Below are 18211 nucleotides of genomic sequence, written 5' to 3'. Positions count from 1 at the left end.
ATGCAAATTAGTCTGTCCCTGGCCCAGTGCATCATGGGAACAGGGCAGACCAAACTACCAAGCCAATTCTTCACCAGAAAGGAGACAAGCTACCGGGGACCGGTTTCTGGCATTTCAGCCTCTTCGGCCCGGCTTGCTTGAATCCTGATGGAGCAGTGAGAAAGGGACTCATGTCTGAGTATACCCTGCCACACCTATAGTGGCCAAAAACGATACAGAAAAGGGGGTGGTGATGAACAGAGTGTCTGAATTGAGCAGACCACTCTTACCCAGTCCAAAGATCAGGGCTTGATCCATCACCGTTATTTATCTCACTGCCCCATCCCAGCTCAGAACCTGGCTATATGCAAATTAGTCTGTCCCTGGCCCAGTGCATCATGGGAACAGGGCAGACCAAACTACCAAGCCAATTCTTCACCAGAAAGGAGACAAGCTACCGGGGACCTGTTTCTGGCATTTCAGCCTCTTCGGCCCGGCTTGCTTGAATCCTGATGGAGCAGTGAGAAAGGGACTCATGTCTGAGTATACCCTGCCACTGAAACTGGGATGGTGCAGTGAGCTAAAAAACGGTGTTGGATCTAGCCCTGATCTCTTGACTGGGTGAGAGCTTTCTGCTTAATTCAGAGACTCTGTCCCTCACCACCCCTTGTTGTAAATATTTTTGTCCACCCCAAGCGTGGAAGGGTATTCTCAGATGTGAGACCCTTGCTCATTGCACCATCAGGATTCAAGCAAACCGGGCCGAAGACGGCTGTAATGCCAGAAACCGGTCCCCGGGAGCTTGTTTCCTTCCCAGTGTAAGAATTGGCTTTTGTAGTTTGGTTTGCCCTGTTCCCATCATGCACTGGGACAGGAACAGACTAATTTGCATACAGCCAGGTTCTGAAACTGGGATGGTGCAGTGAGCTAAAAAACGGTGTTGGATCTAGCCCTGATCTCTTGACTGGGTGAGAGCTTTCTGCTTAATTCAGAGACTCTGTCCCTCACCACCCCTTGTTGTAAATATTTTTGTCCACCCCAAGCGTGGAAGGGTATTCTCAGATGTGAGACCCTTGCTCATTGCACCATCAGGATTCAAGCAAACCGGGCCGAAGACGGCTGTAATGCCAGAAACCAGTCCCCGGGAGCTTGTTTCCTTCCCAGTGTAAGAATTGGCTTTTGTAGTTTGGTTTGCCCTGTTCCCATCATGCACTTGGACAGGAACAGACTAATTTGCATACAGCCAGGTTCTGAAACTGGGATGGTGTAGTGAGCTAAAAAACGGTGTTGGATCTAGCCCTGATCTCTTGACTGGGTGAGAGCTTTCTGCTTAATTCAGAGACTGTCTCTCACCACCCCTTGTTGTAAATATTTTTGTCCACCCCAAGCGTGGAAGGGTATTCTCAGATGTGAGACCGTTGCTCATTGCACCATCAGGATTCAAGCAAACCGGGCCGAAGACGGCTGTAATGCCAGAAACCGGTCCCCGGGAGCTTGTTTCCTTCCCAGTGTAAGAATTGGCTTTTGTAGTTTGGTTTGCCCTGTTCCCATCATGCACTGGGACAGGAACAGACTAATTTGCATACAGCCAGGTTCTGAAACTGGGATGGTGCAGTGAGCTAAAAAACGGTGTTGGATCTAGCCCTGATCTCTTGACTGGGTGAGAGCTTTCTGCTTAATTCAGAGACTCTGTCCCTCACCACCCCTTGTTGTAAATATTTTTGTCCACCCCAAGCGTGGAAGGGTATTCTCAGATGTGAGACCCTTGCTCATTGCACCATCAGGATTCAAGCAAACCGGGCCGAAGACGGCTGTAATGCCAAAAACCGGTCCCCGGGAGCTTGTTTCCTTCCCAGTGTAAGAATTGGCTTTTGTAGTTTGGTTTGCCCTGTTCCCATCATGCACTGGGACAGGAACAGACTAATTTGCATACAGCCAGGTTCTGAAACTGGGATGGTGCAGTGAGCTAAAAAACGGTGTTGGATCTAGCCCTGATCTCTTGACTGGGTGAGAGCTTTCTGCTTAATTCAGAGACTCTGTCCCTCACCACCCCTTGTTGTAAATATTTTTGTCCACCCCAAGCGTGGAAGGGTATTCTCAGATGTGAGACCCTTGCTCATTGCACCATCAGGATTCAAGCAAACCGGGCCGAAGACGGCTGTAATGCCAGAAACCGGTCCCCGGGAGCTTGTTTCCTTCCCAGTGTAAGAATTGGCTTTTGTAGTTTGGTTTGCCCTGTTCCCATCATGCACTGGGACAGGAACAGACTAATTTGCATACAGCCAGGTTCTGAAACTGGGATGGTGCAGTGAGCTAAAAAACGGTGTTGGATCTAGCCCTGATCTCTTGACTGGGTGAGAGCTTTCTGCTTAATTCAGAGACTCTGTCCCTCACCACCCCTTGTTGTAAATATCCTTATGTCGTTCAGCAAAAAGATGGGGAAAAAGCCAGTTAAAGAGCTTTTGTGTATATATATATATATAAAGCTAGTTGTGTTACGGTGGCAACATATGGGGCAGGAATCTGGGGTGATTCTAATGTTAACAGCTTACAATTAACTGAAAATGGCTTCTTGCGATATCTTCTAGCTGTCCCAGAGAGTACGTCCAGTTATAATTGCCACACCGAATTGGGTATTGTTTATTTGGTAGACTTAATTAAGGTGCAACCGATTCTTTTATGGCATCGGGTATGGACTACTGAAAAATGCCACCTAAATCGCCTCATTCTGGGGGATGCCCTGAAATTAGATGGCGTGAACAGGATAAAATGGTTGTGCTATATTAATGCATTCTGCGATAATATTAACCATCCGGAATTTTATGTAGATCCTTTGTCGATGTCTAATATCACCAGGAAAGCACCGAAACAGCTAAGTCTAAATTTCCTAGAGAACCGAAGAGAATAAACAGAACTGCTAAAGAAGAGAGTAATTGCCCATCAATTGATATTAAAACCAAGGGTTATTCATCCTTACCTAAACCTCCAAATGAAAGATCAAGAAAGGTTTCTGTTGACCCGATTTAGATTTGGGATACTGTTCAGACTGCTGAGCTTTCCTGTTATAAACGATTGGACAAAGGTAATTTGTAAATGTCCGTGTGATAACGTCTCCCCTCAATCGGATATCCATATTTTGTTTTTCTGTAGATTTTACGTAATATCTAGGAAAAGATGGATTATGCCTATTTTAAAATATATGAACATGAGACAGTGCCGCCCAGCTTTTTTAGCTATACAATTTTTGGATGATATTTTCTCAGTGGCATCTGTTTCGGCATTTCTTAAAAGCATTTTTTATCTACGTAAGACACTAATTATATAAAATTCATTATTTTAAACTCTGGCCCATGTTAAATATTGTGTTTACTGATTTTATAATATTAATTTTGATGATGTAATACTTGATGTGATTTGATGTACTTTTATGGTTATTTATGAAATATAACCGAATAAAGTCTTTTCAATTTGAATTTGAATTTGAGTGTGTGTATCAAAGGTTATATTAGGGTGAGAGGAGGTCTGCCACTCTATCACAAGGATGATATCATCAGTGATGTCATTTGAGATGTCATCAGTCATGTCATGAATGATGTCAATGACCATGTCATGAGTGATGTAATATGTGACGTCAGCAGCAGTGCATTGCGGGTGCGCGAGTTATAGTTCGCTGAACTAACTATAACGGGGGAATTTCAATGGTTTTGTACGATGAAATGTCCAGCTAACTATAACGCCCCAGAAACCTACATTTTTTTCAGTTTATTTCAAAGGTTATTTAAATGCTAGTTTCTAACTATGTCTACAGAGGTAGGACATGTAAAGAAATAAGAAAAAACACACAGAAAGAAGAAAAAGAAATGCAGTAAGAAGCATCAGAAGTCCTCAAAGAAGAAGAAAAGTGCATGAAGAAGGAAGACATGCACAAAAGAACAAACAGAGGAGCAGAAAGAGGCCTTGTTGCAAAATCATCCTGTACCCTCAACTTTTTCAGATGGGTACTGGTGGTAACTGACCCTGACTAACCTGTTCTAGAGCCAGTGCTATGCTAAAAGACACTTAGAATACAATTAAAACACCTACATACACAAGGGAACACTTGTTGGGGTACCCCTGTTATTAGCATGACCTCCTCTCTAAGCCCCTAGTATATAATAGGGCAGGGGGATTAAAACTACCTCTTAAAACGCACCACAGGGTGTGTTTTCACACTGGTGAAGGGGGGGGGGAGCGGGGGCTGAGCTGACATGTGCAAACAAATGTGGCCGTTTAATTTGGTGGATAAAGTCCCCTTGAATCCTGAGTGCCACTTAGGTACAGGTATCTCCAGTTAGCCCTACAGAGCTGTGTTGCAGAGAGGTGTAAAAAGGGGCAGGGCCTGGACCACCTCTCTAAAATGCAGCGCAGTGGCGCTTACTGGAAGCACCTGGTGGGCTAGTTGGCCCCCAGGGGCCCTCTGAATTGAAGTGGAATTATTTCCCCAATCTAAAACGCACCACAGGGCGTGTTTACACACGACACCTCAAGCCCCCTCCCCCCCTTCACCACTTTGTAAACGCGACCTGTGGCCATTTTAATTTCGGAGATTAAGTCCCCTTGAATCCTGAGGGTTCCTAGGGTCCAACTAGCCCACTAGGTACCTCCAGTAAGCGCCACAGAGCTGAGTTGCAGAGAGGTGTAAAAAGGGGTACGGCCTGGACCACTTCTCTGCAACACAGTTCAGTGGTGCTTACTGGAAAGACCTGGTGGGCTAGTTAGCCCCGAGGGGCCCGCAGGATTGAATGGGAATTTTTTCCCCAACTTAAAACGCGGCACAGGGCATGTTTACTCACGTCACTTCAGGCCCGTCCCCTCCCTTCCCCACTGTGTAAACACGCCCTGTGTCTGTTTTAAGTTGGGAGAATAAGTCCCCTTGAATCCTAAATTGGAAAATTAATTCCTCAATCCTGAGGGTCCCTAGGGGCCAACTAGCCCACCAGGTACCTCCAGTATGCGCCAGAGAGCTGCGTTGCAGAGAGGTGTTCAGAGGCCACGCTCCTTTTTACAACACTCTGCAATGCACTTCTGTGGTGCTTACTGGAGGTACCTGGTGGGCTAGTTGGCCCCCAGGGGCTCTCAGGATTGAACAGAAATTATTTCCCCAACCTAAAACGCGTCACAGGGCGTGTTTGCACACATATCACCTCAGGCCCTGCCCCCTCCCTTCACCACTGTGCAAAAGCGCCCCGTGGCGCATTTTAAGTAGGTTAATTGACTTCCCTTGAATCCTGAGGGTCACTAGGGTGCAACTAGCCCTCCAGCTACCTCCATTAGGCGCCACAGTGCTGCGTTGCAGAGAGGTGTAAAAAGGGGTGTGGCCTCAGAACACCTCTCTGCAACACAGCCCCCTGGTGCATACTGGAGGTTCCTGGTGGGCTAGTTGGCCTTCAGGGGCCCCCAGTGTTCAAGGGGAATTCGTTCCCCATCTGCAAGCTGCCAGAGGGCACGTTTGCATAGTGCTGCAGTGAGGGGACGGGGCCTCCGCGCGATGTTGGTTTTTTTTCCAGTTTTTTTTTAAAGAAGGGGGCTGTGTGGCCAACCTTCTTTTCCTTTTTTTTGGCCCTGGGGACCCCATCCCCCAGGGCCTGACCCTTTTTTATTTTTATTTTTTAAATAATTTGGAAGGGGGCCACGTGGCCTCCCTCCCAAGGCCTTAATCGGCCTCGGGGATTCCATCCTCCGGGGCATGGCCTTTATTTTTTTTTAAAGAATCTTTAGGAGGGGGGCTGTGTTGCCCTCCCCCCCTCAGGCAACTTATGGCCCCAGGGACCCCATCCCCCGGGGCCGACCTTTTTTAAAATTATTATTGTTTTTTAAAATTTTATTTTGGGAAGGGGGCCGCATGGCCCCCATCCCAGGCTACTTATGGCCCCGGGGACCCCATCCCTCGGGGTCTGGCCTCTCGTTGTGGACCGTGGGGGGGTCCCCAATCCCCCCATGGTCCCAGCCGGCTCCCTGCCTCCTGCAGGAGCCAGCATTGCTTTTCTACATGGGGTGGTACTAAGATGCAGCTCCCCATGTGGAAAAGCAATTTGGTTTGCATCTTTCAAAATGCAAACCAAGTTTGCTATGGCAGGGCGGGAGCCGCGAGACTCCCGCCCTGCCATAGCAAACTACAGTGTCCCGGGGGTGGGCACCCCGGGACACTGCAGGTGCCGGTCCTGGGGGGGTGGCGGTCCCCAGGGCCACAACAAGGCTCCAGGAGGGGGCCGTGCTGCCCCCTCCCAACATTTTCAAAGCCCCGGGGGGTCGTGGTCCCCGGGGCTTGGGGGTCCATAACGGACCCGCAAATGTCAACTCTTAGTGCCCCGGGGAGGTGGCGGTCCCTGGGGTATGTGGGAGGGTGGCGGTCCCCGGGGTTGGGGGGCCCTTCTGGGCCCCCCAGTCACATAAAAGCATTGCACCGGGACTTGGCCTCCCCCGGGGATAATTACCAACGAAGCTCTGGAGACCGCGCTTCGTTTTTTTTTTCCAGCAGGTTCCGCGCACCCTGCGCGGATTTTACAGATGCCAGATGTGAAAGAACAGCCTCAGCGAGGCAGAGACATGTAGCTGCGAAGTCCCTCCAGAAATCTCCTCTCCCAGCAGATCCATCTTGTCACTGTCACCAACGTCCCAGTGGACCAAGAAGTCCAAGTGCACGGATCTGACAGCCTCCCCAAAGAAAATGGAGGCACCTGGCCACCCCCGCTAAAGGTGATCCACTCAATACTGATGGCCTGCAACCATCAAGGCAAGTCATCACCAACCATTGTCCAGTTTCACCACATGGCTGGCAATGCCATCACGCCAGTCCTCATCAAATGCGGCAAACAATACTATCTTGAGTACCAATGGACTGAAGTCCTACAGCGTGCTAAACCCGCCGACAAGAAGACCAAGAGTCTACCTGCTAACCAGGCTCACAACTGAACTGCGACAGCAAGAACATGCCTTGACCAAGACTCATTCACCCCTGAGGTTTGTGCGAGCGACTGGCTACTGGCCACTCAGTGGTCTTGCATCTGCTCCACATCAGCACACACGCCGCCCCAGGGCAGCTCACAAGCAGTACCGTGGCAAACATGAAAAAGGGCCTCCCCAGGCGGGAGTGTTGGACCAGACATAGCCCAACTAACAGGTTAGCGGATACAGTAAAATAGTCTAACAGAGACTTCAAGCAATCCAAGAACACTTTTGTGAACTTTCACCATGGACTCCTGTGAACTGTTAGTACTCTCCACATTCCATCCTTAACATCAGCGAAGGAGAGTCACCTCAGACCAAAAGACATGTTTCCACTGGCATGTTACAAGAGTGCAGCTGACGTCTCCAAGCCAGCGTTCGTGTCCTGAACCACTCAGGTTAAATTATGAGTGAGCGCTGAGATCTTCCTGCTGCAGTCAGAGTCACCAGCCCTTGTCTGCTGTCTTCCTGCTGCCTGACATGAGAAATTGATGGACCCTGTGGTGTATAATTAATTGTTGTTTACCCCTACAGGTTGGGCAAGTGATTGTTTTGTCTTCATTAAAATTTTGAAGGAATGTTGTGTCCTCCTGGACACGTTCTATTGTCTCAGCAGACACAGAGTTTGTTAACCGCTCCTTTGGGGGAGTAGGCACACATGCACCCCACACAGATCTATCACAAGTGTCACGAGTAGCGGTGGACGTAGTTCGCGAAGTAGCGCTACGTGTAGCTATACAAAGTGCACTTTGCTCTACGCGAGCTACGCTTAGCACTACGCAAACTGCGTAGCAGCATGTTCGCACTGTGCAGGATGTCGTTTTCAATGATTGCACAGTGCAGACAAGTATCCGTAACTGTGCAATCATTGAAAACGGCATCTTGCACAGTGCGAGCTGTACTTTTCTGCTGCTCAATTAGATTTTTACTCGAGCTGCAGCTTTCTCAACGCACTCTGGTAGTTTCTCATCGCGAGTGGTCGCGAGCATGCGCGACCACTCGCAATGAGAAACCTGACCTCCCCGCATTGAGAATCTCGGCGGGAGGTTTATTTTCCATGCTCGCGACCGGCAAATTGATATTGCTGATCGCAAACAAGGAAAAAGTTTTGTGGGGATGTCATTTTGATTGTTCAAGATTGCAAACTTGACGTTGAGGACCACGAGCAAGCAAAATATTAATGCTGCACTACGCTACGCTACACTACACATGTTCGCACTGTGCTACATGTAGTTCGCGTAGTGCAAAGTTGTGCGAACTTCGCAAACTACGTGAGCGTAGCATAGTGCTTTGCCCAGGGTTAGTCACGAGTGACGTGAGCCTGTTAATAACCCTTTCGATGCTGGTGACGAGCTCAGCTCGTCATCACCCACGGGTGTCGTGTGCTGATGACGAGCTGAGCCAGCAAAATGGCAATTTCCAGCACAGGGGAAAAATCACCGCAGCAGCGATGTGGTTAAAAGGGCCCGGTGCACGTGCTTGTGGCCAGTTAACCAACTACATACAGTGTGTCTGTGTTGTGATTCCATTAGCATGTGGGCCCAACATTCAGGCTCTAAACCTTTCTTGGCTTGCGTTTATGATTTCAGTGATTGAGATAAAATAACTAGTGCCACCAAGTGCTTAATTTGTAAAATACTATGTGCTAAGGCCCTTGACAGAAGCCACTTCCGTTTGCTCTGCCCATTGCTACTGTCAGCTTTGCCAATTACAGTAACACCACAACTACTGACCATCACACTGTGACAATTCTGACTAGTCCAAGCCCCCAAAGCTATAAGAATAGCTTTCGTGGCAGGTATTAGATTTTTTAATGTATGCTGAATTAATTAACAATTGTGCTCATCTCTAAATTAGACAAGCCGAGCCATCACATGGCAAACCGTCATAAGTGCAGGTATTGACAATTAGTTGCTAATACCGAGAACGGAAACCACGGCTTAAATTAAGCAGTAATGCTATGACAGTATTTCAAATCTAAAAGCAGACGAGCCTAGACATATAGGGCCTGATTCACAGAACTAACTTAAGACAAAATCCTAAACGTACTACCATTTTGGTATTCACAGAAGGCACTTACTCATTTTGGTATTCACAGAAGGCACTTACTCATTTCGCTATTCACAGAAGCTAGGAGCCCTAACTTTAGGACTCCTAAATGCCTTCTGTGAATACCGAAAGTCCCAAAGTTAGGATTTTTCTCAGTTTAGGATTAGTAAAGTTAGGACTCCTAACTTCCCTTTTCATCTATTCTAGTTCTGTGATTGTCTTGTGCCAGATGTTAGTTTGCGTGATTTTTATGTTTATTTTTTTCTTTGCTAGTAGGGTGGCATATTTTTTTGAGGACGAAAACGTAAGTAGCAATGATCCATGTTTTACACCTGAGCCTTCATTACGATTGGCCCTTTCATTCCGATGGAAGTGACTGGGCCCACCAAAATAATAGCTTGTTTGTGTTTCACAGGGAGATTTTAATTACTGAAACAAAACGAAATCTTCATGTGAAACACTGGGGAAAACCATGCAAAAAATCAGCTGAGGAACACATATTCCCATGTGTTACTCCTCGAAATCGTATAATTCCAGACATGTCTACAGTTCTGGAATTAATGTGACTCCTAGCAATGGTAATTCAGAGGAGGGGGAGGGGGATGCGGGAGCCACTCATGATGACAACCCTAGGGAGCATATTATCAAGGGGGTTTATCTCCGCTTTTTTGGCTTTAAAAGCCAAGAAAGCGGAAATAAAATGATCTCCCTATTACCTAGCTGTCGCTAACACCAGTTAGCGACAGCTAGTAGGAGATAGCGACCATTTTGGGCGCCGCTTTACATGTCAGTCGAATTTATCACTAATGACATGCAAAGTGGGCGTGCCAAGATGTTAGCGACTGGAAATAGTCGCTAACATCGCTATCTCCTATTACCAACTTAGCGCGAATATCTCCAAAAGCTAACACCTGCCCCTGAGAAGTTCTTAGCCATGTTATCCAATGGTAGGTGGATAACATGGCTAGAGCATTAGCTCGGTAATGCATGAATATCGCTGACTTTTCAGTGATATTCATGCATTTCGGCCGAATTTTATCGCTTTGGAGATAAACCTTGATAATAGCAAGGTTCCTAAGCGATAAAAATCGCCGCAGCTCGGCGATAAAAATATTGGCGCTAAGCCAACATAGCGATAATTATCGCTAGTTGTTGGTAATATGCCCCTAGGTTTTGGATGCTTAATTATTAAGCCAGTTTGGGTTGAAGTCCTTGTAAGAATTAACAGGATAAAGGGATGATGCTTTCAACCTGGAAAACTTTTTTATATTCAATGGTCTCACCCAATAACACCTTTAAATATTCTCACAAGTAGTAGAAACTTCGCCCCATGTGAGATGTTATAGCCTACACCTCCCTACAGTTCTGCACCCTGCCACGGACTAGATTTCATTTCAATTTCCACCTTCAAAAATGAGACGCTGGGATAGATTGGACGGAAATGTCTGTTACAAATCTCTCACATGAATATCGTGTAATTCTTGGTAGAACGGAAGTAGGGGACAACCTGTTATTCGCAGAGCTTAGAAGCAGCAATAGTAATCGTACAGGGGAGGAAATGCTATATAAAAGAGAAAACGTTGAAAAAGGATCACCCATAGTGGTAGTGCTTCTTAGTTCTTGGTCCCTATCCCTGAAATCCTCATCTGTAAATTGAGAGTGGCTGATTTAAGCATGTCTGATAAACGCGTTGCTTATAGAAGACAGCGGTCAGCGCTTACTTCACAGTGCAGTAGCCTGGGCCCTCCCACATATGTGTATGATATGACTGGAGTTATTTTGAAGTTAGTGTGGAATCCTAGGCAATGTACATTCTTTGCTACCCACCACCCCCTCTTTCCAGTTTCTGCGTAGTTACACCACAGTTTCATGTCTCCACATATGACACCACCCAGAGAATAGTGATATTAATAGCAAAATCCAAGAGTTCATCGAAATATGCATGAGTTCATAGCAGCAGCCATGGCTCATAGCAGCAGACAGGGGCTTATAGCAGCAACCATGGACTCATGGCAGGAGCCATGGGCTCACAGCAGTAGCCGTGGGTTCATAGCAGCAGCCAGGGGTTCATAGCACCACCCATGGGTTCATTGAAATATGCATGGGTTCGTAGCAACAGCCATTGGCTCATAGCAGCAGCCATTGTTTCATAGCACCATCCATGGGTTCATTGAAATATGCATGGGTTCATAGCAGCAGCATGGGTTCATAGCACTGTTCATGGATTCATTGAACTATACATGGGTTCATAGCAGCAGCCATAGGCTCATAGCAGCGGCAGCTATGAGTTCATAGCACCATCCATGGGTGTGATGGATACGCGATCACCTACCGGAATGTACTGCCCATTGTAGACACAGCCACAATTGTCCATGGACATACAACTGTCGCCATTCCATAGGAACCCGCCGTCGCACTCACAGCCTTCGAAGCAGACTCCACTGCACTGGGAGGGTTCAGTCACCGAGGCACAGGTGTCATCGCAGGTCAGTGTGCAGATCTCATAGTGGCTGTTAGCAGGACAAGCCATGGCTGGAGGTGGAAGAAGAAGAAGCCTTGTTAGCTACAATCATTCAAACCCATAATACAATGGAAGACATGGCTTCATCAAAGACACCAATATTTAGCATTGAAAATTAGCTTATCTTTATTCCAGAGTTTTATATGAGGATTTGCTATGAACATGCTATGTATGTGTTGTATAATCAATGAAAAGTTGATAAATAAAGTTAAAAAAAAAAAATCTTTATACCAGAGTTTCACCTGGGTGTAGAGCGTGTAACACAAGTCAGTTGTGTCTGACCTACGTACAGTATCGGTACTCAGTAACAGCATCAGAACTGTGGAAATGGGAGTCAGTCAACCAGTCATTCATTCCGCATAACTAGCATATTGTCCTCCATGTTTGTCTCCCTGCCCCGGCTGCCTGTGACCCTGTCACCCTACCCACCCCTGCAGTGGCTGTGCCCTGTCACAACACCCAACCTACTCTTTCCCTAGTGTCTGTACTCCTTTCCCTTCGTGCCCGGATGTCTGTGACTCTGCCTCAGAGTTAGTGCCCACCCCCTCTGTGCCCACTGCCCCAATGTCAACGTAGCCCGTAGAACCCGAATATGCAGCCACTGCGCGTGTCCCATGAGCGTGCCACCAGTGCGTGCACCGCCTGCTTCAATGCTTCTGCCCTCAGCCTCGAGTGTCTGCCTCACTCTTACAATGAGAGCATATAATCTGTGTGTGTGTGACAATTACTACAGGATGTCTTTAACACCGGCTATGGGATGCTTCCTCTACTGCCCTCTTACCCCCAATGACCGGCCCTACTGACTACTCATGCGACTCTGACCTTCTTACCCCGGTGTTTCTGCCCTATTGCCCGCAGTGACCGCTCCCAGTGATTGCTCTCGAGTGTCTCCAGTAATTATACCCTTCCAGTCACTGTGGTTCTGCCCTCTAACCCCCAATGACGCCCCTAGCAACTGCTCCCCCATGCCTCCCTTGACCCAGCGCTTCTTGTCCCGGTGGTTCTGCCCTATTACCCACAATGAATGACCACCCCTAGTGATTGCTCCCTCATGCCTCCAGTGACCCAGCCCTTCTTGCCCTGGTGGTTCTGCCCTGTTGCCCCCAATGACCGCCTCTAGTGATTGCTCCCTGATGCCTCCAGTGACCCCGCCCTTCTTGCCCCGGTGGTTCTGCCCTATTGCTGCAATGACTGCCTCTAGTGATTGCTCCCTCATGCCTCCAGTGACCCAGCCCTTGTTGCCCCGGTGGTTCTGCCCTATTGCCCCCAATGACTGCCTCTAGTGATTGCTCCCTCCATCTCCACTAATTTTACATTCCTGCTCAGTGGTTCTACCCCTTATGACACCCCCTAGTGACTGCTAGTGACTGCTCCCTCTTGCTCCCAGTGACTCTCCCCTTTATTGTTCCAGTGGTTCTGCCCCCTGCTTATCTCCAATGACCACCCCTACTGCTCCTTTGTCCCTCCAATGACCCTGTCCTTCCTGCCTCGGTGGTTCTAACCTCTTACCCCCAATAACTGCCCTAGTAACTGCCCCCACATGCCTCCGGTCACTCTGCTTTTCCTGCCTCTGTGATTCTGCCCCCATAACCCAATGACTGTCCCTAGTAACTGCGCCTTCTTGCCTCCAAAGATGCTACCCACTCGCCTCAGTGGTTCTGCCCCCTACCCCCAATGACCGCCCCTACTGACAGAACCCTCATGTCTCCAGTGACTTTACCCTTGCTGCCTCGGTGGTTCTACCCCAACCAGGGCTTTAAGTGGGATGAAAAAACTGGGAGGTTTCTCATAGGGGCGTGGTCGCTGTAATTAAAACACTTAAGCTAAAAGTCTGTGCTTGGCATAGTGTGCTGCCCCACTGGTATTTTGCTGCTTCTGTCCATTCATCCAGATATATAACACAACAAGTAAAATTACACCTGCAACAAGTCAGGACTATTGGCTTTGTCAATAGTTGTAAGTTGCCTGAGATAAATAAGCAACAACTATTGCTTCGTTGATTATAATATTGAAAATGTTACTCACTCCTGTGTACAAAGTTCTGGCGTAAGGCGAGAGCAGCAACCTTCGAACTGAGAAAACAGATTCAAGCCTGACATGCTGTGATTCACAAAATGAATATTCCCTTTTGAACGAGCAGCCGCTGCAATCGTTCGTTCATTCAGTGGAACGTGGGGAAAGCATCTTTTGAACATGAGCGCCACATGCACAACATTCTGGAAAGTCGTTAAAGATAGCCGGAGAACTTACCTGGCATTTTCTACTCTGCCCTTGCCGTGAGGGGAACGGCTGCACCGGAGTGTGTCCCGCTAACGGCTGGACTACATTCCCCAGGTGCCCCGGCAGCGCACACCTGACTCCAGTGAGACCGTGCCCGGAGGCGCTTGAAAAGCAAGGAACGCCTCCCGCAACTGCAGGACGCGTGCGGGACGACGTGCCGGACGAAGCCCGGACAAAGGGCGGACAGTCTGCGACAGTCAGAGACAGAAAGAGACTGGGCTGGGCCAGAAACCCTGAATCATTTTAGCTGGCAATATATGCAGTGAGAAATTATTATTTTCTTTTTAACTAGTGACTATACCAGTTGATGGTTTGTTATAATTGGTTTCATTTCTGTGTTAAATTGAAGAAGCTCTTTATCGGTTCTTTTAATAGCGAATTATGTCTAAATTAAAGGCTACCCAGGTGCCTCATACCCTAGACAATTATTTAGTGAAGGTTGTGAGCAAGATCAATAATGAGAGGCGGCAGTCGCTGGGTTTAGCCAGTCCCCCCCCCCGCCATCCATCATGGAAGCAGTGCCGGTTTCACTGGTATTGGATGAAAGTAGTAGCACTTACAACCCCGAGGCCCCTGCTAAAGATATATCTGGGCAGGACATCCCTAACTTGGTTGACTTGGATGACTCTATTAATACCACAGCACCCACGTACTCCAGTTTCCAGAGTGGTAAGGGCGTGCAGAAAAGTTCAGACTAAACGGGGAGTGTCACGCACTATAAGGAAAACAGCAGTTACCCCCCTAATACTTCGGACAAGGATGATAACATCACGGTTAAAGATGATGCTGTTACATTGGATGCCGAATTAATTAAGAATTTAGCGGGTATTATTGACCCTAAGATCAAGGGCATTGTTAAACCCCTCATGACTAAAATTGACCAGCTAACTGCTGAAGTCAATAGATTAGGTGGACTACTTAAAAAGTCGGTAGAATTAGCGGGTAGTCAAATGACATTACCATTAAGTAATCGCGATAATGAGGATGTTGCCCCTCAAAGAGATATAGGCCCTAGTGATAACGGTACATGTAACCCATCAACTTCCGTGCCTCCAGTCAGTAATGACGGTCAGGCTGTAATAAAAGCCGACGGTAATGAAGACTGGACCGAGGTAAGACATAGGCGCGCTACTAATCTCTCGCCTGATTGTGCCCCATACCTGGTAGTTTTAACCAATGTCCCCCCAGCTGAGAATGGTAAATACCAAGAAACACATGAGACCTTAAAAACTAAAACGGTATCTTGGATGCACAGATACTGTGGTTTCCCAACTGCATTCTCAGACCAAGTTTTGACGACCATAAGGGTGAACTGGATTGGAAGCTCTAGAAAATGTTTTAGGGGTGATTGTGTTATAATAAATTTTAAACACCCACAACATGCAGCCACTGTACTTTTGAGAGCTGCATCCCTTCCGATAACTGATGGTAACATGTGTGCCCGCTCACTTGGGTTTTTCTATAGTCCTCTTGGTATTTCCCCCTGTGATGGTAGAAGAGGTAAACCCTGGCCGGTTATCCAGAGGCCACACCCTGATCTCGTGATGCAAAATCGATACCAGATTCTAAATTCTATGGAAGCCAATGATTGACCCGAGCAGATAGGGAAATCTCGACCCCAGGAGTCTATTAGTCCTCTTGTGGCTGTTTGTGAGGGCAATAGTGTGGCTCCAGAGTCTAAAATTAGTACAGATATTGATCAGGGGCTGGGTGAAAGTGCCCTATTTGAATGTGGGGACCTAAGCAAAACAATTCAGAATGAGAGTGGGGGGGAGAAATAATAGTGTGGTACATGACAGTGACAGTGCTAGGGAAAAAGGCACAGCAATTATCTGCTGGAACGTGGTGGGGCTGAAATCAAAGGAGAGGGACCCTGGTTGGACAGAATTTATCAATGCCTATGATATATTATGTTTTCAGGAAACGTGGAGTGCGAGTGAAGCTAACTATGATGGATTTGTTTCCTACAATTTATTAGCGATGGGCGGGGGACCAGGTAGACATAATAGGGGTCTACTCACACTTGTAACCATTTCACGTCCTATTTTTGTTAACAGGTATATACCTGTAAATGATCTTGTACAGATCCTTTGGCTGATAGAGGGCAAAGAGTGTAATATCTTGTTGATCAATTACTACAACAATATTTTCGATGGTACTAGGGCTAAATTAGTAATAGATTTGGCCGCAGCTATTGATAACTTGTGCCAGGAAGCAAATGTTGTATTCGATTTTATCTGGGTGGGGGATTTTAATATTGCATTGTGCGAAATGTCAGCACAGAAGGTTTGTGGGGTTACCAATAATGCAGGGTTTGATATTTTGCATTTTGGACACAGTGGGTATGGCAAAGCATTGCATAAGCTCATGGGTTGTTATGATTTGGAAATAGTGGAGTGCTGTAAAGATGTTGATGGATTGCCCATCCCTACCTTTAAAAATTGGCATGACACTCCTGTCATCGACCATGTGATTGTGTCGTCGAACATTATCCCTTACTGTGCCCCCCCACAAATTGAAGTCACTGCATTAAGTGATCACAATCGAATTATTTTGAATACCAGCCTTTGGGTAGGTAGATCGACTGTTGTAGGTAATATAATTACAAATGTGGAACCACACAGGACCAATGGTCTTAGGCTAAGATGGGTAGGAGAAAAGGCTAATGAACTATCTAGTTCTATGATTAAGGAGAGCCTGTCGAACATTATTTTTAGTTTAGAAAATAGATTTGATCCTGAAAGAGTTTTATCACTTTTTAATGTAATTAATAAAGCGATTGATGCCAAATTTACGGGACACAACAGTAGGCAATGTAGGAGTGGACCGGGTTGGTTCAACCATCAATGCACTGCCGCATTAACTAAACTCAAGCAGGGATTAGCAGACAAGCCCAGGGACAAAAATGTAATAATTAATCTGAGAAAGGAGTATAAACGTGTGCTCAAACAGAGGAAGTGCGAATTACAGCAACTGGCTTGGGACTCTCTTAACCAAGCGGCAGAACTTTTAAACTGCACCCTTTTTTGGACCACTGTTAATTCCCCCTTCCTAAAAGAAGAAAAAACACCAGAGTTAACATCTAATGTATCGAGTGAAGGGTGGATTGCCCATTTCTCCTATATTTTTGATTCCAATAGAACTTTAGAGACTTGTCCAAACCAGTGGGCGGTCTTGCCGCTTGATATTTCAGTTCAGGAGGTTGAATGCGGAATACTTAATAGTAAAGGAGGGAAAGCCCAGGGCCCTGATGGGGTACCTATAGATGTTTATAAGGCAGCACCAGAAGTGTGGGGACCTTTTCTTACAACTGTTTTTAATGCAGCTGTGTGTACCGAGCCCCCTGCAACTTGGGGCGAATCGATTATAGTACCAATTTATAAAAAGGGTATGAGGTCTGACGCAAAAAACTACAGCCCAATCTCTCTCCTTGACTCATCAGTCAAGGTGATGAGTAGAGTTATGCTTGTGAGACTGGAGGATTGGGCTGAGCAGAATGGTATACTGGCTGATAGTCAGTTTGGTTTTAGAAAAGGGCGGGGTACGCTTGATCAATGTATTAATCTTGATCTATTGATTGGGAAGTACACTGAAGCTAAACCAGGTTCAATGTACCTCTGCTTTGCAGACCTGAGTAGTGCGTTCGATATGGTAGACCATGCACTACTGTGGCCAACGCTGTTGAAGCTAGGCGCACCAGAAGGCATAATCTTCTTCCTGGCCAGGCTTTATATGAGAAGTTGAAAACTAGTGTGCGTTCTGGTACTAGAGGAGAATGCACCCAAAAATGTTGTGTCAGAAGAGGAATTAGACAGGGCTGTGTTTTGGCTCCCCTCCTATTTGTTTTATTTATTAATGAAATTGATGTCATTTAAAAAAAGTTAATGCTGATGCCCCTCAGATCAACGATGTACCAGTGCCGGTGCTATTATACGCCGATGACGCTGTTTTACTATCTAGGACCCCGGTGGGACTACAGCGTCTAATGGACAGTTTTTCCTCTTTTATTAAAGATAGAAAACTGGTAAATAATAAATGGAAGACTTACACCATGACCTGTGGAGCCAAAGCTAAAGTTTTAAATCCTTTTTTTGTAGATAGAGAGAAGGTGCAACAAGTGGAAACATTTTGTTACCTAGGTATTACTTTTTCTAATGATAGGAAATGGAAAAATGAATTTACTAATATCCGGAATAAAATGGCAAGAAATGCCCATGGCATTTACAGATTTGCTGCTACGGTAGGGGATCGTTGCTCCAGGGATATGCTTAAGATTTACCAGGCTAGATGTGCTACTATAGCACTGTATGGGGCAGGAGTGTGGGGCCACAGCTGTGTCTCAGAACTACAGCTGGAGGAAAATGTATTTTTAAAAAGGCTCCTTTGTTTGCCCATGTC

The 18211-nt window shown here is 46.7% G+C and overlaps 1 protein-coding gene across 1 annotated transcript in view; it reads right to left on the bottom strand.

Annotated features, from left to right (window-relative positions):
• The window catches only part of LOC147701260 (IgGFc-binding protein-like), a 464605-nt gene that overhangs the window by 89363 nt on the left and 357031 nt on the right, over positions 1–18211 (bottom strand). Inside the window, exon 16 of the mRNA XM_086929326.1 lies at positions 11345–11544. Coding sequence (XP_086785452.1) covers positions 11345–11544 — 200 coding nt within the window. The remainder of the gene's footprint in view (positions 1–11344; positions 11545–18211) is intronic.

The sequence above is a fragment of the Lissotriton vulgaris genome, chromosome 7 (assembly GCF_964263255.1).
Source record: "Lissotriton vulgaris chromosome 7, aLisVul1.2, whole genome shotgun sequence".
NCBI classification, from domain to species: domain Eukaryota; kingdom Metazoa; phylum Chordata; class Amphibia; order Caudata; family Salamandridae; genus Lissotriton; species Lissotriton vulgaris.
This window is presented reverse-complemented; position numbering and strand designations above follow the sequence as displayed.